The following is a 26,722-nucleotide window of genomic DNA, read 5'->3' on the forward strand; positions in this document are numbered from 1 at the left end:
GTCAGTGTTATCAAACAACAATAATTGACAACACAATAACCAAAACTAAAATCACCTTAGAGATCAGTATTATTCTATTTTTAGACTTCTATTAAAACACAGTTATACAGAACAACTGCAAACAATCACAAATTGCATCTTATATACAGCAAGTATATATATATATTATATATATATATATATAATTCCTTTGCACAACAGTTTGGTAGTTGGAGAAAATAAATCAATGATATTAAAACAAATAGAAATTTGAGGCACTCCTCTCCTGACTGCCACTCTGTTCCCACAACAAATACACACATCTTTGAAATATACATATTTTACAGTATTTTAGAAAATGGCTTCAGATTTGTTATGAACTGTGTTACAGTGCTTTTAAATATTCAATCTTTTTAAAATCAGTTGTAACCCAAAATTGGAGGAGCATCACCGATTTATTGTTTTACAGTTCCTCTTTTCAAACAACTCCAAGAATAACATTAATGAAAAAACTTGGACACAATGGGAAGGTAACCTAGTAGACACATTTTTTTTGTTTGTTTGTTTTTTTTGTTTTTTTTGTACAGTTCATGTGAGCTGGATCAGAAAGGCATATTAGCCATACCTCCAGGGCCATAACCAATAGGACTGTCCAGAGGCATTCCACGCTGTCTGAGAGACTGGGGGCCCATCATACCAGACTGTGGGTGTGAAGGGGCCATCATGGGACCCTGAGGGGACATTAGAGGACCCTGGGGGCCAAAAGGATCCCCTGGAATTGACATGCTTCGCTGCTTAGCCTGCATCATCATAATGTTCTGCTGTGCCATCAGATTGTGTGGGTGCTGCTGGGAGGACATCATGCCAGGATATGGATTGGAAGAATGATGGAGAAGGCTGTTCGCCATCATGGCTTGCTGTTGCTGGAGATGCTGCTGGGGCACCATGCCTGTCCTTCCCATCATATGTCCAGGAGGGCACATGGGGCCCATGCCCCCACCAGAAACCATACCCCTAGAGCCCCCCTGAGGAATGCCCATGCTTTGGCGTATTCCACCATGTGAGGGGTGAGGTGGCAGCTGCTGTTCAGCCATCATATTCTGTAAGTTTGCTAAATGTGGGTTTGATGAAGGGCCGCTGCCGTGTGGAGGGCCAGAAGAAGACAGCTGTTTGAGGAGCTGCTGTGGAGTAGGTTGCTGGGATGGTGGCCCCTGGTGTGGATTTTGATGTGGCTCACTCTTTGGGAAATATTGAAGCGTGCTACTGGGCTTATCAGAAGGAATGATGCGGGAGAGATCAAACTCAGGGATGCCTGTGTGAGTGGGTCGTATGACTTCACTTAGATCCGGGCCATCCCCCATGGGCAAAGAGCCAAATGAGTCTGAAGGGTGAGGGGGGCGTTGGAGATGATGACCTTTGCTAAGCAGGTGTAACTGTTGAGGTGGTAGAATATCCTCATTAGACTGAGAGAAATTTTGTGACATTCCTCCAATAGGTGAGTGCATGGGCCCGTGAGGTGGTTGCTGGATGCGAGAAAAACCTGCCATCTGGTTCTGAGATATAGGTGAAACATTGCAGGGCCCCAGTCCGTCAGACACGCCTCCTCCCATCATGGCAGAATTCATGGCAGGCATGCCCATGTGGTTTGGGGAAGAAAGCACAGGTCCTGAGGCATCATGGGACAGGTGCTGCTGACCTTGGCTTACAATACCCATGGGGCTTTGTGGATCACTGTGGGGACCAATGGAGCCCTGGGAGACAAGTATCTGGGAGGTCTGGGGGTTCCCCATGTTTCCTGGTGACAAAACAATTTCAATTTCAATTCAGTTATATTTGTATAGTGACAAATCATAACAGAAGTTATCTCAGGACACTTTTCAACACACACTTTTTTAGAGCAGGTCAAGACCATACTCCTTATAAAATTATATACAGAGACCCAACAATTCCCACCATGAGCAAGCACTACAACAAGACCAGCATGTGACAAATCACACCATTAACACCTGAAAATACACTGCTGGTTTTCTCAACACAGTAGACTAAATATTAACTGGAGGTATACTTTGAAACAGCACTACTATAATATGAGAACTTGGGCTGATAGATCTGTGTTTGCTTCAGCTATAAAAACCTATGAATTAAAACCATTCATTGATTTTCTGATAGCATGGCAAAATCTACAAATGACGCACTGAATCAGGGCCATTCTACTGCTTCCTCTGTGCATACTTCAGAACTGTATAAAGGTGTTTTCTGTCTTTGTAACAATGTTTGCTTGTTTTCCTACCTCCAATGCTGACACCAGATAGTAGAGGTCGATCGGGCAGCATCTCATCATCGGAAGTGGCAATAGTTTTGATTGCATCGTGGTAGAGAGGAGTGGAACTAGGCATGGCATACTTGGACATCTGGGACATGATAAGAGATAAAGGATTCTGAGATGGAAGGGCATTGGGAGAGGAAGTAAATGGCATACTAGGATTCATAGATCCAGGTTGGCTAATGGGGGTAGAGTTGGAGCTCCTGGGGGGAAGTGATTGGCCTGCAAAGAACATTAAAAAAAATATTAATGTCACAGCATTACAAGGAACCGTATTAATTATGAACAATATTATCTTGGATTCAGAGTGTACCTGTTTCAGTGGAAATACTTCCTCCGTTGCCCACTATCTTACCACTGGTTGGACCACCTGGACTTGGAAGAGCTGTTTTAGGAGACGCCCACCCTGGAGAACCCACAGCCATGGCTGGGGACTTGAGTCGTCCAGGAGAGGCAGATGGAGAGTGCAACACAAGGTTGGAAGACCCCATTACCTGGGGAGATTTCATGGAAGAAGAGGAAGGAGTCCCAGCACCAGATGCAGGGGGAAGAGGGGGGTGATGCCCTGCAGAAGAGATCTGTGAGGGTGACTTCAGTCCTTGAGCGGAGGGGGAAGGTAAAAGAGTTGATGGCTCTGGGTTGAGCGATGGAGACTTGAGCTGATGAGGAGGCACTGAAGGAGAGTTCAGGGGGTTAACATTGATTGATAGGTCAGAGGGGTGCCTAGGACTGAGGTCTGCTCCCCTGAGGCCTCCAGTCATAGGCATATGACTAAGCCGTGATGTAACTCCCATTTGATTAGGACCTTGTTGGTCAGGCCCAAACATATCAGGGCCAGGTTGTTGAAGATAGGGTCCTTCCACCTGTCCTCCAGAGAAGGGGCCTTGATTGGGAAACTGGAAGGGGCCATCAGGTCCTGGGATCATCCCCTTATTTCCTCCTCTTCCATTCTGTGAAGCCCTGATTCGTGAAATCTCTCCAGGACTAAACATTTCACCCAAAGGCCCCCCTCCAGCAGGACCTCCTCGGAGCTTCTGAGATAGCATCATCTGCTGTTGTTGCTGAACATTCATCTGTTGGTTCATGTTCATTGTGAGGTTGCCCCCCAAAGGAGAATCCACCAAGTCTCTCATCTGAGGACCCCCTCCAGGAGAGCCCATAATCTCCCGGGAGCCAGGGAAGTCCATAAGATCACCTCGAGAGGAGGGTGGGCCACGGCCCATTCCCAAATTAGGAAAGTCTGGGCCGCCAGGATTGTCCATAATTCTTGAACCAAGGTTGCCCTGTTGCTGCTGTTTAGCTAATCTGTCAAGTTCAAACCTTGGAAGGCCCTGCATCTGCCGTTTCTCCATGATGCGCAACATTTCCTCATGCGCTAACGGATGTTCTGGGTCACCTTGTAAGTGCTGAGGAGGTCCACCCGGGTAGCAGCCATGAAAGGGACCTCCACCACCTATGTTGTTTGGCATATCATCTAGCCAGATCATCCCTGGCCTGGTAGGTCTTTGGGGTCCTAGACCCTCAACTGATAAAACTCCACCTGTACTACCAGGAAAACCACCTCCCCCAGGTGGCCCCCTCTGCATCTGTCCCAGGAACCTTGGACCACGGGGTCCATCTTGGTGCATGTCTATCATTCGCGGATTTCCACCCATTCCTCCTCCCATCATATTGCCTGGACCCCACTGCTGGTCTCCAGGCTTGCTGTGGTAAGGAGGAGGGGGTCCTCTCATCATCATAGGACCTCCATGCATGCCCATCTCGGTCATCATTCTAAAGTGCTGCGGGTGTGTGTGGGGTTGCATTTCCTGTTGCCGTCTCTTCTCTAGGTAGTATTCTTCTTGAAGTTTCCTCCATGCCATTTGCTCTGGTGTCAGCCCGTCTGGTCCAAGTAAAGGACCCATGTCAACCCCAGGTGAAGACAGCTGGTGATGGGGGTGTTGTGGTAGGTTATGGTGAGAGTCCATTTGAGGGCCGTCAATGGCCGGTCCACCAAGGGACTGTGTTTGAGAAATTATGGACTGGAGGGGTTCTTCAAACCTCTTCATCCCCCCAATCGGAGCCAAGGCTGACGATAGCATATTACCACTACTGCAGTTATTAGTACCATTGTCACTGTCTTCGAGAATACCACTCCTATCAGTATTGTTGTTATTATTTAGGTTGGAGGAGTTATTACTAGCATTGTTATTAGGGCCTCCTGTCTCTCCAGGTCCTCCACTTGCCCCACTGCGCAGAAGCAACCTCTCTATATCTCTCAGCGTCTGCAAAGAACGCTCCCTGTGTTCCAGCTGCTCTTTGGAGAGGCCATCTGAGTTCCCTGGGCCACTCCTCTGGCCTGTATCACTCTGTAGGTGTGCAGATAGGATGGAGGGACTCACCGAGGGAGAAACAGTAGCAACAGGAAGAGTCATACTCCCTGCACCATCCCCATCTCCAGTTCCTGGGACTGGGCCTGAAGGTGTGGCCCTGCCCCCCCCCTCTGACCTATGGGCAATGATGCTGTTATTGCTGGAGGCTCCACCAGGTCTGGTCTGAGAGGATTCATTATCAGAGTGTCCTGCTGAAGATGGTGTCCCTGCAGGATGCAATGGGCCACCAACTCCTGCAGAGGCCGGCCGTGGAGTTCCACTTTGGGATTTAGGGGTGCCTACGGGCGGAGAGCCGCTGGAGTTTACCTTCTCAGATAGGTTAGGAAGCTTCCCTGATGGGTGGCCCTGTGGAAGACCAAAGGAGAAAAAAAACAGGTTCAGGCCATTAAAATGCTGTTACTTTGCCTGCAATTACATGATTGTTATCTTTAGTAGTAGTATTGTTGTGGTTGTTTATTCCAGCTATTATTTGCCAAATAAACACATAGAGCATTTCACTTTCTCACCAAGTAACAAAGGGAGTCACAACAAGTGCTAATGGAAACAGGAACAAAGTGGTATCTGAGACCAAAATAGCTAAACAAATTAGCCTTACCACATACTTTGCACCTGTGGTCTCTACCGCAGTAAAACACTTTTACTTCCCTGTGGTTTAACAGGTTTAACACAAACTTGACATTTTCTTTAATTTGCTGCTGAGCTGTGGATGACTGACCTGCTCCAACTTGGTGCGTGGAACATTTTGCTGGTGAAACAGAAGGATGGAATCAGTCTGTCCTTTCATTACTGCCTCTGCAGCACTGTCAAACAAATAGAGCAAATTAGAAAAAATATATTATTGTGTTGGACTGTCACAATGTTGAACTGGAGAATCCACAAAATCTAAATCTAAAATCTAAAAATTGTTGATAATATAAAGATTTAATTTAGATTCTCCTCTTCTGATGTGGATAATCACATGCATGTCAGGCCTGCAAATTGTTCTCACCTGTTGGCTAGGTTGGTTGTGAAAACATACACCACTTGCTGTGAAGGCTGAGATGGCTCTGCCTTTAGACCTGGTCCCACTCCACATGCCATTACAGGACCCCCAGATTCAGACATGGGCCCTGCAGACAGCCGCTCAGTGAGTCCCTGGATAGGACCTGCCAGCACACGCTCTCCTGCGAAAAATCAGCAGCATACTGGTTTAGTTTGTATTAAGTGGTATACTGGTTTATATTTGTAATACCAGATCATCTTTTTGGCTACAGCGTCTCAACACTAGATGGAGCTAAAACACAGTCCACATCAGTAAAGAGGGATAGTATAGCACTCCAAGCTGAAATCTTCTTCCTTTCAGTGTGTCCAGTATCTGAAAACAGCTATGGATAATTTATGGCTCAACCTGTTGTTTTCAGAGAAAATAAAATGGAGCCGTGACAGGGGGTCTCTATATGTAATTCATGCAGCCTTCACAGTTGTGGTCACAATGACACTATTGTTAGGGAGGACTGTGCTACACTCAGACAACAGCAACTGGTATTGTGTTTCTCCCTCTGTGGAGGTGCACAGACTCACGGTGGGTCGCAGAGTGTGGCTTGTCTTCATCTTCCTCTGTGTCAGGTCCAGAGCACCATTCATCTCCACTGTATGGCTGTTTCTTCTCTAGAACACAGCGCCGTTTACTGCGCATGACACCCTCTGGAGGATAATATACACATATCAAAACCTGGATAACAACTGTCATAGTACTGTCCCTTTAAAGGGTATTACCAATGTTATTATCATTCACCACTAATGATAAAATAATAAATAATTTACTAATCTCAACCAATCACCGTATTTCCCAGAGCCAGAAGCCAGTGTCCTACTGTTCTAATGCAGTTTGCCTTATCTGCCTGAAGATACAGGATCCCAGCTTACAGCTGCCTTGACAGATCACTTTAAATCTGAACAAAATGGTAGAATCCCTTTAAATCAATCATCAAATGCTCTACCAGTCGTGTCATTGAAAATTTCGGATCATGTTAAAGAGAACTACAGTACGTCTCTGAGGTTTTTGACAACATTGTGAACATTGTGAAACTCAGGCTTATGCACACATGCTTTAACTGTCTCCACTGCAGACATGCTCTTGTTGTTGTGACCAGAAAGTATGCTTACACTTCCTGCAATCTCGTTGTTGCACTGTCATGGGAACAGCTGATATAAAGTTATAATACAGCAATTCAAATTAGCTCTTTTTACCTGTGCAAAAAGTGAAACAGAACTGAGCTGGCTTACAAATGTATTTTCTTAAATTAACTGAAATATTAAAAATTACACAACTGAATGATCAAAATTACCTTTCGGTAAACATAAAACACTGCAATCATTTGCAGTTCTGGTCCTTGTGATAGTTCTCTCTCTTTTCACAACAACATGCCATGCATGCTAATCACGTCTGCAGATGCAATGTTTTGAGAAGCATGTGCTGCGCCTTCTCACATGGTGCACTGCAATTATGATTTTGTGGATGCACAAGCTGCTGTGCGCCAGTGGGTGCAAACAGCTGCAAGAAATATGTAGCAGCTTTAACATTTCCAGAAGGTAACCTGCAGTAGAAGAGGCAGAAGCAACTTTTGACAGTAAATACAACAGTGGTTTTAAACTCCAAATGGTGGCAGGAAAGAAAAGTACACTGGCAATATCCCTGATCACTGTCACACATTTAGAGAAGCTATATAAACAAATCAGTGAAGATTTTCCAGGTTCATTACTCAACATCTTACTGATATTGTTGCAGAAAACTACCTCCCAAAAAACACATCAGGTAAGAGTGGGTAACCACAGACTCAAAAGAATATACAGTAAAGAAGGAAGGAAGTTTGCAGTGACAATGCAGAGAGAAGGACAGCAGAGAGAGGACTGCTACCTTGACACAGAAAGGCAGTCTGAATGAAAGAGCTGACCTCTTGTCTTCTGTGAATCTTTGTTACCAGCAGTTGGTTTATGTTAACAAGAAAGTCAGCTTTTCAGCCACGTCTGCTACTGTGTTCAGACTGTTTGTCACTGCCAAGGCTTTTTTCAGTTGGTGGCGGAGTGATTTAAAGAAAAGATGAGGGAGCATTTCATTTGAATGCACTTCTGTTTTTCTATAGGCAGAAATAAGATCACAGGGAATGAGACGGTGTGTGTGCATGTGCGTGTAGAGTGGAGGTCGAATGGGGCTAGAAGAGATTTCCCTTTAAATGATCCACCCTATCTTTCATTTTCTCCCTCTTTTAGTCTCAGTTCTCAGTTGCTCTTTGTGGTGGAACCACACCTCTCCCTCCTCAAGGTGTGTAGGTGTGTGTGTGTGTGTGTGTGTGTGTGTGTGTGTGTGTGAGAGAGAGTATTTGTGTGTTTTGTGTGTGTGCATGTTTAAAGAGGAGGTTCAAATCCTGTACAGGAAGCCCAGATGAGTTTCACAAAATCACATTAATGTCATCTGCAGTCAAACGGTCACGTGCCTACACAAGCGCTTCAATAAACAACGGCCAACAAATGCACATCAAACACTTTGTTCTGAACCACATGAACACAAATGATTACCAAGACATTCACAAAAAAGGTCTTCAATGCTTCCCACCCACTCACTGTCTCCTGCTTTAATAACAACCTCTCTGGGCTTACTAACTTTTCACAAGCTCATGACCTGTCTCTCTCTCTCTCTCTCTCTCTCTGAGCTTTCTAGAAAGCCCAAATGCTTTTTCATCTGAGACACGTCACCGCATCGCGGGCATGGCACAAACTAACAAAAGCCAGGGGGAAATTCTGACGCTTCACTGAAAGGTCAGGGCATTTCAGCAAGAGAGAAAACAAGTTATTCTGTCCTCCCAGTCCTTACATTCACTTCCTGCTGTGGAGGAGGTGAATGTACGTAATCTGGTATTTCGGGTTAAGATTTGTCTGATAGGAAGGTAAAGGAAGTGAACTTCTGCACAGTTAGAACAGAAACAAACTGTCTATATGTCCCAGATGCTGACACAGTTTCCTCTGTGCATGCATGCCTTACCTCCTTTGGCATCCGTCTCCAGTGTTGGAGGAATGGCATTTCTTGATTCACCAGAGTCAATGGAAACGCTCCGCTCCCGCTTGGATTTGGTTTTCAGCATCCCTCCAACACTGCTCACCGATTGGCTGACAGCCTTCAGCCCAGGGTTGCCGGGGGTAATCTGGTTGGTTTTGACTCCATGGCTCCCGGCACCGACGCCCTTTGGACCCAGGTGGCCAGCAGCGCCCTGCTGCTGCTGAGCCTGCTGGTTTACACTGGGTATCTGGGATCGGCTGTCACTGGTGACCTGCTTGCCATGATTGGCCAGTTTATTGTCTGGGTGCATTTGATTGGCTGGTGATTGAAGTGGAGGTCTGGTATGGAGAATAGCTGTGCCTGTTTGTCAGTGGCGCTCACATTGCTTGCAGGCGACACTGATGGAGAAAAGAAATAAATCACTATCATCAGTATTTCAGACAAAAAGGCGAAAAAGACAAATTCAGAAAATGTCTCTACAAGGCCTGATCTGATCACAGCACCAAGTTTATAGATACATAGTTTGGTTGTATATGTTTTAGCCTATTTTTTCTAAAAGATAAACCTATATTGAGCCTGTACTGCGTGGATGATAAGCACCTTTTAAAAGAGCCTGTTCACTCACCTCATCTCACCCAGACGCTCAACTGATACACTGCCATACTGTTCTCCAGGACACTTCACTGACCACACATGGACCTGGGGGACACCAAGAGAGTAATATCATTAGTGGAGACAGATAGCAACCTTTACAGTCAGTGCTATCTGTCATTGTGTGGGTCCTGAGCCTGTGGGTCAACATCAACGTCATGAGCAAAGACAGAAAAGAGAGAAAAGATGCCAAAAGACTGATATGAGACATGGGCCAAAGAGACACTGTGAGGTGACTGTTCCTTTAAGGGAAGGAGAGAAAAGACTGAGTTTGAGCTGGGGGAGGGACCTGCTACTCAGAAGTAGCTCAGTAGTGTCGCAGGTCCCTCCCCCTACCAAACACTTTGCAAACCACAAAAACTCCACCACACATTCCACAACACTGTCTGTAGCAATACCTGTCTCTCCCTCCCTTACGAACACACTCATTCTCAGTTTTGTACTTTGAGTTGAAACACAAACAGGCAAAAACTCATTACCTGCTTATTACAGATTTAGTTTAGGCCTATTTTGACACGCCACCAAACCTCAAGGGTTTGTCAGAATTACCCACATTCAGTTTTAACCTATTTAATGTGACCTGAGAGCCTAGATGAGGAGCCTCAGCTCTCAAATACCCACTTCTAGCTTTACTGCTAATGTTAGGCAATAAAAGCAGCCTTAAACTGATTCAACCGTAGCATTAAAAATGGAGGACACTTCCTTGTACATTAGGCTTCACTCTGGGTTCAAGTCCATAGCTGCAAGCTGACGCCCTCTTGACACTGCCATCTGCCTGTGTCCATAACCCCAAGCTTCTGATTTTGACCTTTGCAACTGGGGTGTGTTTCTGCTTTGTTGCCGTTGATGCCACAAAAGCTGCCAGCGTGCGGAGCATTAAACAGTTCTTCAGTATTTGCAGGTCTCAACATGACCCTTCCACACCTGTTGCTGGTGAACAATAGTTGGTCAAAACAGTCATCACAGCCTGTTCAAAAAACATTCAGCCAAGATATTTGGCAGGCATGATGCAGATTTCATGTGAACACTTCCACCGGTTTCCATTTTTGGCCGATGACACAATCCCACCGCTGCACGCGGCCTGCGCAGTCAGGTCAACTGTCCTGCTCTAAAAGAACCATCTGTACCACTCACTCACCTTGACAGGTAATGGTAAACACAATGCTGCAATTAGTCATTAACTAACATAGGCTCAAGTCAGCACAGAAAGGTGCCTTGTTCGCAGGCTGAGGACTTCATCACTCATTAACTCCAGCGGGGACAGTCAGACGTCGCTCCTGTTGACAAAGTGTGACTCACTTGCTTTGTGCAACACAAAGTGGAGGCACACTAATCATATGGTGAGTCGCTGACCTTCGAGTGGACAGTTAAGAAAAGATAGGCCTATCTAAAGTGAATACCAGTCTAGTAGATATCCAAGAGACTCCCAGTCATTTCTACTGTAGCTGATATGATCAACAAAAGGAAAAACCTGAAGAAGTCACATTGGGTCCAGTTTGGGCTGTAAAAGAACGTAGAAGCAGGTACAAGCCAAGTGTCTAGTAAATGTTGTGTCTCATTTGAACATTTTGTAAACCTGGAGTTAGGCCTTGCACTACCATTATCCCCACTCCTTGCCACGTGTATGGAGCCTGTATTTAAGTAATCAGCCACTAGCAACATTACAGTGACTAGAACAGCGTTTTCAGACTGGATGGGTTTTTACTTGAGAGGGTTTTTGAGGGTATGAACTGTGTATGAAAAAGAATACAGCTACTCAAACCAATCTGCTCTTCATGAATATTACAGCATGTAATAAATGTTATTCCTTGACCTTCCGGGAGAGTAGCTAGACAAGGTGCTGGTGTGACTAGCATTTTTTTTGGTTAGCACATTAATGTTTAACTGAACTGTTGTGCAGTCACATCTCTCAAACAAAGCAGGGTTCCCTATTCAAGCCAAGAAAGTGTATTTGTATAGTGCTGTTTACATACAGGCTTCAAAAATTTTTTTATTTGGAAGAGTCTCAAGACCCAGTTTGTATTGCAACATCTGGAGAAAAGTGCTTCAGGGCAGTGAAGACTAAAGAATACAATTAAAAACCCTAAACCATAATGTTTCCAGAGTTTATTTTAGATTGCACCCTAATGGAGGGGACACTGAAGGTCTGCTTTAAGATTAAAATAAGTAGAATTTCAATTGAGTATCAATTGAGTACAAAGTAAGTAATTTGACGCTACAATTATCAATCTGAGGCCTATGAATCCTCAAATCCTTTGTCACCTAATATACGCAATAATATGTTGAATCACACAGGTATGATGCATCCTTTTAAAACAACTGGTTGCACCACTAAAGACTTAGGTGTGTCATAGTAAGAGTGTGAACTATGTGGATTGTGTATTGTATATCTGCACTTAATTTAGATCAGTTTGTGTCACTTTGACATCTTTTTTTTCTGTTTAACCCAAACGACCTTAAATCCACGTTGATTTGATGCTGTAAAACAGAGAGAAATGCACAGGGATTCAATGCTTTTTAAAAAGGTACAGTACTGTATACGGAACAGCAGTACAGATACGAGCAAAATCTGACTTGCATGTTCTGCCATCAGCTCTCATTTTTGTTTATAAAAAGGCGTCGACTAATCAGACACACCTTAAGTACCAACACTAAACTTAATTGGTGTCATTTGCATTCATTACATCCTGACCTCAACACATGTAGATAACAAGACATTTAACAGCTAAGCCTGAGAAATGATTAATTATGGTGACATTTGAATGATGGAATTAAATCAAATCAACCTGGCTGCTATGCAATTAATCTGCAATAAAAATCAAGGTTGTAAAACGTTCCTTAAGGGAGGTGTTCTCCCTTTCCCTCCCCCTTATCCTGTCAAACAGTCTCTGCCAGAGCAGGTTTGAGCGTTACATTTTCAGTCTAGCTTTTGTGTTTGTGTTGACATGGTTGCAGCCCTCCATCTGGCCTCACAGACTGCAGCTTTCCTTCTCAAACAGGGTCTCCTGTAGTTCTCATCTAATGGCTTAACAGCTTCTTCAATGGCAAGAAAAATGTTTTGCTCTCATTATTTTTATCCGCAGGTCCAAAATGCTGATTGTACTTCTTCACACAACCATTTAAGCCCTTCAACCAATAGATAAGATAGATAGGAACAGAGGTAAAATGACACTAGATGAGGAATTTCTCATTCAAGCTGAGCTGATATAGCCTTCAGGCCCCTGCAACCCTGAAAGGATAAGTGGCAAGAGATAATGAATGGATGGATAGATGAAACCTGATTAAGACCTGGGTCTTACTGTGCAAAAGAGCATGCCGACAAAGTTTGGAAATGAACAAACCCCAGTTTAGCTTGTTACGTAAAGGGCACTGACTCACACATACCTGGTGTGCACAGTGACTGACTAATCAAGGCCCTGCCATCACCCATACTGACTAGCAGGTGACCAATTACTGTAAAAACATATGAAAAAGGCACAATTTTAATAATTTCTCTTACATTTCTCTAAATAATTACAGCTAAAGAAGGGTGACATTTCACTCTGGGATTTACTCAGATGCACACCAATCAGTAGATGACACACACTAGCCTGCAAGCTCACAGCAGCTAGATGGAAATAAGCACATCATTCATAATAAAGGTGCAACAAAGTGTGAGTAAAATATAGAATATAGAAAATAATGATGCTGAACCACTCCACACAATGTCGTGAAAAGTGAGAAAATGTAACTGGGAGACCACTGGGCAGCCACAGACCAGAGCCAACTATATGTCTGCTGTGGTGGTCATGCAGGGGGCCCTGAATCATAGCAGTACAGTCCCTGGCCACACCTTCTCTATACCTACAGGTGCTGTGTGACAGGAGAGATAAGGGGTCTGTCACAAGGAAGAATTAAGACTATATCCACATTAAGATGGCTAAATTAGTAAACGCATCTTTTTCTTTTGGTTTCAGCCCTCCATCCAGACTGAGAAGGCTTTTTCTGCCCCCAAAATGCAGCTTTTCTAAAACGGCCTCCATGGTGTATAAATCTTAAAATACTGGCTGGGTTTTTTAGTGAGTACGTGGTAAACTGAGCTTTTGCACAACAATGACCATAGCCAGCCCAGTGAGGGTTGGAGGCTGTGTGGCAGTAAAGTGAAGACAACCTTTAATAGCCTCCAACTTTCTCTGTGATGGTGTGTTTTAAATACCAGTATAGCCGAATACAAAGCCGAGCTGTTGTCATTAACCTGGATTATGCTAATGGATCATGTTGCGATTATAAAATGAGGGTTTTATCACAGCATGTAGTGTTTATGGGCCGCAACTAATAAATGCTTCATACTCGTTCAGTTTTCTGACAACAGAAACAGAAACATATGTAAATGCGAACAACTATATTGTGAATTCGGCTGTATTAAACCGCAGTATGCGTGACCACAGAGAGCAGGACGACACTGAATGAGTGTGTGGAGCCTAGTGTAGATAACTTTCTGTCGTCTCTAACTTTTTTGATACAGCCAATCATACAGAACAGCTGTTGTCATTAACCTATAGTTAAGTTGATTTTGTCAAATGACGTTCTGACCATGAAATAATGATTTGGTCAGCTGGGCTGTCCGTCCCACTCCTCCCACGATGCTGGCTGTGATGCACAGCTCTGTTGGTTGCCAACTGTAAAGAGGGTAAAGAAGAGATGTTGTTCATGTTGTTCAGGCGTTTCAATGTGGACGGAGGTCTCTACAAAAACTCTGTGGGTGTGGATTGATCAGATTTGACTGACACTGGCCTGGCAACATGTACATAAACAACTCAATGAATTAAGGGTTTATTTCGACCAAACCAGCGTTAGTGATTGTTGGGAAGACTGTGGAAAGACTTTCATTTCAGTCCACTATTAAATGTGTTTACGATTATCTGCTAGGTACAATTGCTGGTTGGCTGTAGTGCCCATCGCTTTGGTCTGAGATGCTGGCACTAAGTTATGCCTAATAGTCAGTAGCAGCCTGTATACACCTTTTTCAGCTTTTTCTACTCCATTCAGGTCCAACAGAGTCAGGGTGCTGCTATTGTGCATGCTGGCTCACTGGAAAGTCTCTGCTATGCTAACTGAAACTGAACCTTAATTAGAGTCATTGGCAACACCTATGTTTACCCTACTATTTCATGTCAAAATGGCTGCTTGAAAATGGTTCATTGTGCAAGAATAGTACAAAAGAGTCGCCGGCTTACTCAAATGTTCAACATGTCTCACACCAATGGTGAACCGAACGTTGTCGAACAGTTTTATGTCAAAGTGGAGCCAATTCTTGAAAAGAGACGTCTCCAACTGAAGCAGGAGAGATAATCACTGTTTGCGAGGATCAAACATCATCAAACAGGCTGCTGCCTTCGCTTGCAACAAAAAGTTATTGTCTTACACCGAGCAAAGCAAGGTGTGTACAGTTAAAAGAGACATTCCACACAAACGTATTCTCGACAATTTACTGCTAATGTTCATGATGTGCACGTTGTTCATCAAGTTACCAAACATGTATGTAGTTAAGAGAATCCAGTCTAACTTGATGATGTGGAGGAAGTACTGAATACAGCGGCCCCAATGCGCATTCACACTTTAATGGTTATCCAACTGTTTCTCTACCATTTATTCTACTGCAATCACAAACAAATCAGTGTGTGCCCATAAGACAGGGAGTCAGGAGAGAAACTGAAAACACTAATATGAGGGCTGGCATTTTTATATTCATACCCAGATGTGCACTGTTTTGTCTTATTGCCTACTTTAAAGTATGCAAGATACTTATTAAGCCTTTAATCAAAACATGTTGCTGGAGTCGCTCCCTTTAAAGCAGATATCAGTTGGGCAAAGTTGAGCTGTTATCCAATCAACAAATGTGTTGGGGCATAAAATGTTCTCCATTTCACTTTCCTCATTTGACATTTTCACAAGCTGTTTGGGAAACAAATTCAATTTAACAGTTGGACCTTGTCCAGATGTGTCCAATCACGGCTCCAAACAAATTAGGGAAATAATTCAATGAGTTTTAAAATCCATAGCACGTGGTCTTTACATATAATGCCAATTCATTTAAGGTCATGATGATAAGTACATATACACACACACACACACACACACACACACACACACACACACACACACACAAACACAGACCCCTACATTCCTTCATCATCACTGGAAACAAACACCACTGTTCTCAGTTAGGCCTGCAGGTTTGATGAATGATTTAAATTAATTTGCCGAAAGGTTTTTTTGCCTTTCAGTGTGGAAAATACTGATGTCTATAGGTAAAACTGCACTGTATGTGTGTGTATGTCAGTGTGCTTACGGTAAGAGGTTGAGCTCCTATTTAGTCCCAGTGGGTCACACAGTACTCTGTATTTTTAGAGCGAGCTGGTATTAATAGACCCAGAGAGCCCTGGGAAGTCAGGGCCAACAGTGAGAACAAAATACTAAGCCAAGTCCAAAACACAGATGCCACAGTGCTGCTCTGTGGACCGACACCAGTAAACACTGAGGCCAAAGTGTTTAACAGTACTGATGAATGAATAATGTGTATGACGCAGGAGCGCACACAGTTACACAGAGATGCACAGTTGAGACTTTTTTGACATCAGGCGCTTAACAAACTGCATTTGCACATGGCGCCAGTCAAAATGTAGCCCAAGAGATGGCAAATAAATTAAATGAGCTTGGCCACTCTGCCTTAGGACAAGGCCATGGCTAACATAACATGTATGACTGTTAACAAAATAAAATCCTCTGTGAAGGACTATTTTAGGTTAAAATGTGTCCTTGCAAGGTCTACCAAGTTCTTCTTCTGTTGGGTTGAGTTAGATGTCCAGGTTGTGTGTGTGTGTGTGTGTGTGTGTGTGTGTGTGTGTGTGTGATCTGTCTACGTGCTGGTACATCTTGAAACCTTATAAATGTTCAACAGCATCCAAAATGTGTGATAGAGAAAGTTATCAGTGCAAGTGATTTATTATCTAACACTTAAATTCAAACACTGTTGGGAATAGTGTAAGTATGTGATTATCATTATTGGGATTTCTCCAGTGATAAGAGACAGTGCTGTAGCTATGACAAAATGTATTCAAAGACCAGTCCTATCATTTAGAAATACTTTCAGGAAACAATGCAAATTTTCCCATTTTAACTCTCTCTGGTTTGTATTTGGCATCGTTCCTGTAAGTGTTTTCTTGACTTCACTGCAAATGGGTTCTCACCACCTAGGGCGTAGTTTCCACTCAAGCATGTCATGATCAAAACATTTCCATACTTCATCTGAATGTGCCCCCATCCTCCAGAATGACTGCGCATATACATTTTCTAACAAATATCCATTTACTGTAATTCTTTAACCAGCGTCGGGACTTCAGACTGCACAAAATAGTAAACTAGTTGTTTTGAAAGTGACAACAAAGTCCTTGATTCAGAGTCGCTTGTAAGGAACCATAGGCTTTGTTCTTTAGAGGAAGTATTAATTTAAACTTTTTTTTTTTTGCCATGCTACAGAATTATTGTTAGTGCAACCAAACACAAGTGCTGCTTCCTAAAAACAGCTCACATACTGCGCTCTGGTTTATCACAACCTGCTCAAATGAACAACACAACACACCTCTGGTGGGCCTTTCCTCGCTTGCTTTTATGTTACATGTAATGTGGGTTATGTGGCTGGTGTAATGACACACTTCTTGTCCCACACACAAAGGTTTCAAGCCCAAAATTGTCACCCATATGACCACTTTCCACTGAGTTAGACATGCTGTGTATTTAACTGAGCTGCTGCTGGTGAAGCAACCTGTGGGCCTTCGCTAATAAATTAATCAGCTCTAAAAGTGGATCGTGAGAAATTTTATGAAATGTGAAGGGACATGGTTGGCTTTGAACCCTTCTTTGTTGGAACGTAGGAATGGCCGTGTTACTCCATGACCACACTGAAGCCGCTGTTCACCTTCCATTGAGGTCGCCATGTTGAGCCACCATGTTTCTACAATAGCCTAGATAGGGCCGTTCATGTTTTTCATTGGTTTCACAGCCACCATAGTTCCTCCTTCACACTTGAAGGAGAGAGTGAAGGGTGGGAGTTGCAATCTGAAACTACACCACTAGATGCCACTAAATCCTACACACTGGTCCTTTAAGACCCATTTGTGTTTATGTAAATTGTGCAGGAGGTCGGTGCACATACTCAAATGCAACACAGAAGATAAACTGTGTGTGAGTAAGGGTGTCAGTGAGTTCATGTTAATGCACATTTGATATGGTTTCGTATGTTTACATAGGGTATTTACTGTTATATATATTTACTGTATATTTAATGATACATACTGATAACCATGATCATTTTGTTCACTATAATTGTGATTGACTAACTGGGATGCACTGCGTTAATTTGGGATTTAGTGTCATGAAATTATGGCATATTAAGCAATGAATGGCATAATTTCTCCAAACTGACGTGCTACCATGAAAATGTGTTTTTAGTCACTGGTGGGGCTGCTGCGTACATTACTTTTAAAACACGTACTAACAATTGGACCTACAATCCTCGATCATATACAGCCAACAACCTCCTCAGAAGACTAGCAGCTTGAGGAAACACAACTGAAACTGAGGAAGGGACTCTCAGTTGCTTTGCAGCAACTTAAAGAACGAAGTGGCCTATTGTTGGTATAAGGAGTTTAATTTAGATTAGACCAGAGAACACAGCAGAGTACTGTCACCGTCCCCTGTGGTTCAAATCCCACCGTGGCACTGTGTATTAAAAAAGTATGTTGGAGTAGTACATAAAACTATTAAACCAAAAAACCTCAGTGAGAATTGAGTCTGAACATAGAAAAAAGATTCGCTAATACATTTTAAACATCACAACTGACACTCCACAGATTTAAAATCTGCAGTAAGCCGTTTTAAAATTACTGCACTACATTTCCAAGAGGAACAACACAACGCTGAAATTCAAGGCAAACACACAACGGTTCTGTCAGCTACCGAAATGATTTGCAAGCAAACTTTTAGAAAAATGAACAGGGACGATGACAGGCGAGCTCAGCAAGGTTTAAAGATGTCGAATCAGCTATCAAGCCGCTGCCAACTTTCACTCATGGAAAACCAACTGAGACCCATAATGTGAAACTGCTTCCAAGTGACAGCCATCAGTACATTTTGAGCGATTATTGGTGGCAGCACCCAATAAATTACAGCCATTAGAGCGCTCTTTGATTTTGCATGCTTCTGTTGGAATCGTACAAAAACTGTGTAAAAAAAATATATATTTCCCTCACGGGTCTCTTAGCCACGTGACCACTGAAAGGTCACTTAATTGGAAAGCACCAACCATCCATATCTGATGATACAGCGTCTTATTTCAGAAAATGAACTGAGGAACTACTACCATTCTTGGAGACATTATGTGGGTTTTGATGCAGCCAGGGTGAATGTTTCTTGCACAGAGGCAGCAGATTCAAAGCTCAGAACTTTTAAGTAGAGAGGAGACTATATTAATAGGCTGTCAGGGGCTGAAGGCAAGGAAAGGACACAACTGGAACTCGTTCAAAAGTCTTGCAGGAGGGGAAAAAAAAAAAAAAGTATACTGCATGTTTGGCATTTTTGGTCAGAGCGCTCAAGTGGGCCTGCTAAGAGTGTAAGAGGCTGGGAAACCCTGATCATGGATTATTGGCCACATTCAGCCCTATAGCCATATCTATTTCTTGATTTTTATAGTCCTTGCCATAACATTTTTTTTTCTTTCCCTCCCTGTTCCTTCAATCACATGCTTGTTCTCTTCTCCCAACATGCACTTTGTTTTTCTGAGGCCTGGTGTTGCAGGAATGCATTAGTCTACAAGCATAACAAGAGGTTACTGCAGGTCAGCATCCGTTTGAATACACATCTGAAATGAGGATTCAGTTGCTCCAACGATCATGTTAAACTTTTACATTTAAAAAAAAACAAAAAAAACTCATTTTTACTTTTGGGGTGAAGTTAATCCACAAACTGTTTACAAGTCTGTGATCTGCACAGCTCTCCGTCTGCTCATACAGTAGTTACTTGTTGGAGGTAAACTGCAGTGCATTGTGGGACAGTACACAGGTGACGGCCAACAAAAAAAACAGCACACTAGGGGGGTTGTGGCAGGTTGCTGTGGCAACAAAACATGTCACGGGGCTGAGTAAATATAGGCTAACCAGTAGGCGATGTGCAGAGAGACGGGCCTGCAATACAGGAAAGGCCACAGAAAGAAAAAAAAGGAAAACTGAGACATTTGTGAAGATCTCAAAGCGTTGCTGTCTTTTGATGTAACAGGCCTCACTGAACAGCGACAACAAAAGAGATGACCCAAGATGTACCTTCCTTTTTACACCAGGGGAAAACATTATGAACCGTACAAAGAGTAGTGAGTTAAGCAGAGCAGGAAAAATGATATTTTAGATCAAATATTAACCTACTCCATTAAACCAGTGGCCACCCCTGAATTATATGTGCGAAATTGCACGTTTCTATGTGTCTATGGGGGAAAATCTGCAGAAACGGGTGTAATTTACACAGGATTCTCCAGTAAAAACACTGATAAAGACCTCCTCAACAGGCTGGAAATGAAGTGCTAAGAAGAAAGTAGGCACCTAGTCCACGGTTCTGCCTCAGCTCAGGGATGATGGGGAAGTACTGGGCTCTTTTTGTACAGAGGGTCAAGGGTTGTATCCTTTCCAACACATTCTGGGACGAAAGCCAACTAGAGCAAGGAAGAAGACCAAACTGCAGCCTCAGTACAGACAGAAGGCAGGCATTACAGCACGGAAGCAGTTGGAAAGCGGAAGGCTGATGGACAGAGTGTCAAACTGAACACACACCTACCAGTCTGCTCGAGAGAGAGGACGACCAGTCCAATCGGAAACAGCGTCTTGGTTTTTTCCCCACAGGTCAAAGACCATCATCACCGACAGAGAGTGAGAAAGCACCCGTGCTTTTTATACAATATGTGGTTGTGTCGAACTGTTGTTTTTGATTTGTTTTTCCTACTGCAACTGTTGTCCTCCTGGGGAGCATTAGGGGTTGTAAACAGCCTCTTCTTCCCAAAACAACACTGAACTGTAACTATAAACAGTGACCAGACTATCTAAACTACCGTACCCGAGCCTGTGAGGGACAGACGGACTATGCATGCCGTGATGTTTTAGGCTTTTTTTTTGTTTTGCAATGAAATTATGGGAGAAAGTGAAAATTGCAAAAATATTTAGGTTAAAACATTTTTAAGGCAACTTGTCCAGTGGGATAAAATCGCACTGTTTGGAGGGTGAATGTGAGACACACGTCTGCATGGTTCGTATTACGGATGAGCCAGTACACCATTATCTGTATCTGTTTAACCAACTAAATGATCTGTATTTGTACCGTAAGCGGCCGGGGCTATGGGGAAGTTGTTCATTTAAGCCTGAAAGAGTTATTTCCAGAAAGTTCATTTTATAAAAAGTTGGTATATTTACGAGTACAGCTAGACATATTTTACTTATTTGATACTTGATACTTGTACTTAAAGTAAAAAGTACATTATCTGTACCCGATACTCATTCCAGCACTGGCTCAACCCCAGTCCCTTCACAAATAGAAACAAGGAAGAGAGTTTGGTGACGTATGGCCCAATGTTTTGAGCAGGAAATCCTATTTCAGAAATGTTGTAATGACTGGACAAAGTTCCCGTACAGAACTCGCAGGACTTGGTAGAATTTGCGTTAATTGTTTTGATCGCAACATCGCACCTTCCTGTAGGGACTGATTAGAGCAGTAGTTCCCAATCTTTTTCCTAAAGGGACCCCTTTTCTATCATGCTTAAGTGACATACTTCACATTATAACCAAAACTGTACCATGAACCCAAATAGTGAACTGCAAGTTTGTGTTGATGGAGTGATTTGGATACATTTTAAGCAGATTGTTTTCTGTTTAGGGAACTTTTTATACAATTCTTTGTCTGTATTATTTGTTATTCATAATTTTTAACAATCATAAATGCCAACCCCCAGGTTGGGAACCACTGTCTTACAGAAACGTCCAAATTGACACCAGTCCAATTCACAATCCAACCTACACATGGCCCTCGTATTACGTTCAAGGAGTCATAACGGAATAAAAGTGGTAAAAGGTAGAAGTAAGCAGGGGTGGCCTAAAAGTTAAAGAAGCGAGCTCATGGCCCGGACCGGCAGAATAAATCTGGGTAGGGAAAGCACTGAGGTACCCTTGAGCAAGGCCCTCAACCCCAACCGCTTCAGTGGAGCTGCTCAGTGGCCAGCAGATCAGACTGTGGTTCTACTGGGCAGCTTCTATGAATGTGACTAACTGTGCAAATGTGATCAGGGCGTTCCTGCAGAAGAGAGGCTTCCTCTCAGCAAACCTTCCCTGAATAAATAAAGGTTAAAAAAAATAAAGGTGTCCTGACCTGAAGCAATGATGCAAGCTGTGAGAAACTTAAGATGGAAGAGAGATGAAAGAAAGCCACAAAAAGAGGGGGAAAAAATGGATATAAACAAAGTAGAAAATTACCTCCACATCATCAAAGTGTTTGCACATGTTTGGCCGTTGCTGGTTAATTTACAGTATGGACGCACTATTGTTCTGGGTAGAATAATGACTTTAATATTAAATACCACGTGTACGTAATGGCATGATTACAAAAGCATAGGACAAGGAAGCTTAAGAAGATAGAGGCGGTGACAGATGCAGCATCCGGATATAGAGGAGCCTGTTTATAGCCCGTTTGTTTGTGCATCTGTATGTAATACAATTTGCAATACACACTGCTTAGAGAGAATAATGGTATACACTATTAAGGCCACACAGAGCTCTATGAATTAGTGCGTGAATTAAGATGTTGTGCATTGATTCTCCAGCAGCATTATGCCCTAACTGGTATCAGACACCCTTATACAAAACTCGGACAAAACCCACTCCTTCACCCAGAGAGGTGACACACTTTTATCACCAGGACGTGTCAGTTACAAGCATTTTTAGCCCTGCTAGGGGTTATATGAATGGCACTGTTAGTTGCTCTGTTCAAAACACTTTATGGGGGAGTTTCAGCCAAAGAATACATACTGCACAGTTACCAAACACTAACCTGACTGTGCCAGATGGTTTGTTACACACATACAACCATCTGGGAAGCCATCGTTGGAAACTGTTTGGAAAAAGAGCAGGCACTTTCAAAATAAACTTGGCAGGTGATTGCATGAAACCATCTGTCTATCACAGTCTATCGCGAACAAACTTCAACCAGTCAGATCAATGAACAATATAACATAGTCAAACTCTTACCGGAGAGCAGAAAAACTCATTTCTATGCAGAAAAAGCCTTCAGTGCAGTTCTCTGCTCTACTTTCACTGAAGAAACCCTCACCAGTTCTGATATAACTGATGACGCTAACAGCAACTACGCGTTTCAGCAGCCGCCATTGTTGTTTTCAAAGCAAAAAGTCATTCTCGCCACAAGTTGTCACGCACACCGTTTAACGGCGCCCGTAGCTCAGTTCCTCACAGGACGCCGGTTGGTCCGGTAACACTGTGCGGGGCCACAAACACAAAGACTGAGAGGCCTGGCAAGATGGATTCCTGCGTGATCTTGTGATTTTGTGATCTCACTTTGAAATGCAGTGTGATGTGTAGTGACAGCGAGCATGAAATTCACTAAATCCTCAACAAGACTTGTGTTTGTTATCTCCCACATGAAAACTGCTGCACTCAGTTCCCACATTCTTCTTTCATAAAGCAGACTTAGCTTACCTAGTTCATTTACTGTTTGTAAAAAAAAAAAAAAAAAAGATTGATCACCACGCCTGTGGTCACACATATAGTTTGCTTTGATGCATTTCCCTGTTTGAGTCGTCGTAGTTTAACACAGCTTGTAAACAAAAGTCACACGGACCCACAAGTATCTCATTTATTGGATATTAGGAGAATTTCCCAGAATGGTGGGAGTCAAAACAAATCAAGACTCCTCTCCCTGTAGTACATCTGTTATCGTGTAGGATACACTTGACTGTAAGACAACAAGGCCTTGCAATCATAAGTAAGTGCTGACAAACATCCGTCCTCCTGCAGACATGAAACTGTGTACAGTATCTCAGGGTTAAATCCTGTTGTTGGTTCATATTACATTCTCACTTGTAGCTAGCAGCACCACAGTTTGCTTGTAAAAAAAAAAAAAAAAAAGACCAAGACAGCACCACAGTTATCTGGTGCACACCTGAGTTCAAATGGGGTTGTTCTCACCAAACTACACCAAAAAACAAAAAGCCTGAACACACAGCTCTGAGTAGGACTGGTGTGACTAATGTATTTGAAAGGTTGAGGACCAGCAGCAGTGTGCAGAGACCATATGCAAAAATATGCAAAAGATAAGCACACAGAGAGACACAGAACCACAACAGACACTGCAACGTTAATGTGAACCATAACACAAATGTCATAAGAATGCCATAAATGCTTTCTATTCAGGGATTAGACTGGGGCCTTGCTTCTTTTTTTTTTTTTTTTTTTTTTCCACCGGGGGCCTATAGAGCCCAGTACTTAAGCGCCTTAGTATATTCTGTCCTGTGGAAACGTTCTCAATATCACATTATTCTTTCATAGCTCACCTTAGCGGTGCTCCCTGTAACTAACCCCAAAGTTCTCAGATCACCTCACCAGATAAGAAACACTTTGTCAGCGGCTCACCAAAATCTGTCTCTGCTTGCACTGGAGCAGTGTGTGCGGACACGCAGTGGCTTCCACGTGCTTATTCACTCAAATCAACAGAAGAGGCAGGCCCCTACTGTACATTTATAGATACATTAGGCCTTCTTATTGTGACAGGAAGACTTGCTTCAGCATCGCCTGCTTCTGTCACTTGTTTAATCAAAGTGTTTCACAAACGCTTACTCAAATATCCATGTTTTAAAATATTTGAGCACATACACGTACAGAAAAATATAACCTGCTTGCACAAAAAAAATAAGGCCTACAGGTAGGCGGTGGACTATTCTTGTACAAGAAAGTCAGGGAAGATAAAAGATGCTCTGAACTAGAGAGAAATTTCACTTCCAGTTGAAAGCAACGCGCAGTGTGCTGTGGCTCTGAAAGACAATTCGGATCAAGTTGCAAACTCTGTTAGGTGCTATATATAGCTCACCAGGATATTGTAGATACACAAACAGCATGAAGCGCCTGTGCACACACACACACACACACACACACACACACACACACACGGAAAGAGAAAAGCTGCAGTATCTCTCTCCGTGAACAGGTTTAACACACCACATTCAACAGGCTGGACCAGCAGGGTCATGGGATGTCATAAGTTTACTGAGGACTGAGACCACACACACACACACACACACACAAAGAGAGAAAGAAAGAAACAGGGAAAAGTGTGTGTGTGTGTGTGTGTGTGTGTGAGATAACACCTCTTTTTACAGTCTGTGTGACAACATTTAGCTATAAAATTAAAACTACAGCTCTAATAGTGCTACAGACTATTAGTGCAACCTAACTTTAACCAACATAAGGTAGAAACTTAAGCTTTTACGTGCAGCTAATATAATTATAATTAACACACACACACACACACACACACATATATATAACCATTCATATGCTGCTCCGGCTGCGTCTGTCAGATTAGCCCTGACAAGCTAATATTAGTAATTTACACATCTGGATCTGGATTGAAAATGTTCCTATAGGCGGAAAACAAAAAAAAAAAAAAAAGGAGGAGGAGGAGGGGAAAAGAAAAGTGGAGCAAGCCCCGTGTTTTGTTAGTAAGGAGAATTTAAGGACACATGCCCCTGGTGTGAACCCCGGTCGACTTGCTGCGACAGCCAGGTCCACGGGGCTAACTTAGCATGCTAATTCAAGTCTTCGCTAGGCTGCTTGCTTGTTAAAAAAAAAAAAAAAAAAATACGGACGCCGCCGAAGCACACATCTGCAAGCGAACCCGTGCTAGCTAACGGGATTATGAACTTTTGTTATTGGCTTTCGAGGTGAGCTGCCCCCCCTTCCTCCTCTTCCTCCTCTTCCACCGAAGACTTAATTTTAAAAAAGAAAATTAAAAAAAAATAAACAAGGGAGGAGAGGAAGAGAAAGTTATAACACGTCAAAAAAAAAAAAAAAAAAAAGAGAGACAGCTCCGGGTACATAACGCGAGCAAGCTAGCATGCTTTTGGGCAGTGGCGGTGTTTTGAAGACGCTGTGTCCGGTTACCTGCTGTCCGAGGATCACAAAGAGGGCCGATGTCAGGACTGACGGACAGTCGACATTCCCCGGAGTGGCCGCCGCCGCCGCCGCCGCCGCTGCTGCCGCCGCCGCCGCCGCCGCCGCCTTGCTCCGCTCGCCCGTACCACTGCGCAAGATGGTCCCGATCCCCGATGTTTTGATAAGGACGGACGGAGAGAGAGAGAGGGAGAGAGAGATGGAGGGGGTTCGGATGGTGATAAATAACGCGGGGCCGTGTCTTAGGTTGAAGTTTCGGTGGAAATCAGAGGACGCGTCACCTTGCAGCGGTTCATGACTCCCACTATTCAAGATGTAGAAGGGCAGGACGTTGCATTTCTCTGCGAGTCCATATCACTCCCAGCAGCCGCTGACAATAATTAGTGTGGCCACACGGGCATCCGTATGTCACTGTACTGATATGTCATACCGGACTTCTGTGCTGGCTGGATTTTAAATTTTTTTTATTTTATGTCGCTCTCTTTAAAATTATTGTAGCGATATTTAGATTATTTTTTTTTATTTATTTAATAGTCAAAACCCTGAAATTAAATGTTGTCTTGCAGATTTTAAAATCGTGTGTGTGTGTGTGTGTGTGTGTGTGTGTGTGTCCTGAAAGAGACAATCAATCAATTAAAATAGGAGATATAACGCGTTTTTATTTCCATCTGATTATATCTTATCCAGCAAATTTCCATCTCTCTCTCTCTCTCTCTCTCTCTCTCTCTCTCGCTCTCTCTCTACAGATCTCAGATCATATTTTCTGGTGGGCACCACCCTGCTGTGGAGGACTGTGTGATTTCAAATCCAAAGTGAAGCAGAGGAACACTGTAAACTGAGCTCAGACTCTTTAGGTTTGGTGGGGGGGGAACCATTATAAAGTTACTCAGAGTGAAGATCCAGTTGTTGCTCTGTTAAACCTGCTCTTTTTTTTTCAGTTGAATACTCCCTCTGGTGGTATGGGTAGCAGAAGTAGGCTTGGCAACATACCCTCAAGTGAACTTACAGGCATTTTTCTTCCAAATACAACTCGACTGTGTTGTTTTTAAAGCCGAGTTGGAAGATCAGCTAATGTTGTCACTCAGGGAAAAGGCTGACGGAGCACATGTGCTTTGAC

At 43.2% G+C, this 26,722-nt stretch overlaps 1 protein-coding gene across 3 annotated transcripts; it reads right to left on the bottom strand.

The window, feature by feature from the left end:
• Window positions 1-56: 56 nt before the first annotated feature.
• bcl9l (bcl9 like) lies at window positions 57-26,346 on the bottom strand. Of its 3 annotated transcripts, none has more exons than XM_051397227.1 (9): window positions 25,597-26,345; window positions 9,333-9,406; window positions 8,693-9,105; window positions 6,235-6,357; window positions 5,663-5,837; window positions 5,390-5,474; window positions 2,616-5,019; window positions 2,270-2,524; window positions 57-1,774 (listed from the first exon to the last, which is right to left on the bottom strand). In XM_051397227.1, the coding sequence occupies exons 3-9, from the start codon at window positions 9,015-9,017 to the stop codon at window positions 582-584; spliced, it is 4,560 nt and encodes a 1,519-aa protein (XP_051253187.1). In that variant the 5' UTR covers window positions 9,018-9,105; window positions 9,333-9,406; window positions 25,597-26,345; the 3' UTR covers window positions 57-581. The 3 variants fall into 3 exon arrangements, with proteins under 3 accessions (XP_051253187.1, XP_051253188.1, XP_051253189.1); XM_051397228.1 differs by lacking the exon at window positions 25,597-26,345 and adding an exon at window positions 13,931-13,952; XM_051397229.1 differs by lacking the exon at window positions 6,235-6,357 and having other exon boundaries at window positions 25,597-26,346.
• Between the last annotated feature and the right edge of the window lie 376 nt (window positions 26,347-26,722).

Source organism: Dicentrarchus labrax, unplaced genomic scaffold, assembly GCF_905237075.1.
Source record: "Dicentrarchus labrax unplaced genomic scaffold, dlabrax2021, whole genome shotgun sequence".
In the NCBI taxonomy this organism is placed as follows: Eukaryota; Metazoa; Chordata; class Actinopteri; family Moronidae; genus Dicentrarchus; species Dicentrarchus labrax.

What these genes read in the sequence shown, in the direction of transcription:
- bcl9l (XM_051397227.1), bottom strand. Translation starts at nt 9,017, where the DNA reads ATGCACCCAGACAATAAACTGGCCAATCATGGCAAGCAGGTCACCAGT. An exon ending in ACAACCAACCTAGCCAACAG is followed by an intron (nt 5,475 to 5,662) that starts GTGAGAACAATT and finishes TTTGTTTGACAG; the next exon opens with TGCTGCAGAGGCAGTAATGA. An exon ending in AAGTATTTCCACTGAAACAG is followed by an intron (nt 2,525 to 2,615) that starts GTACACTCTGAA and finishes TGTTCTTTGCAG; the next exon opens with GCCAATCACTTCCCCCCAGG.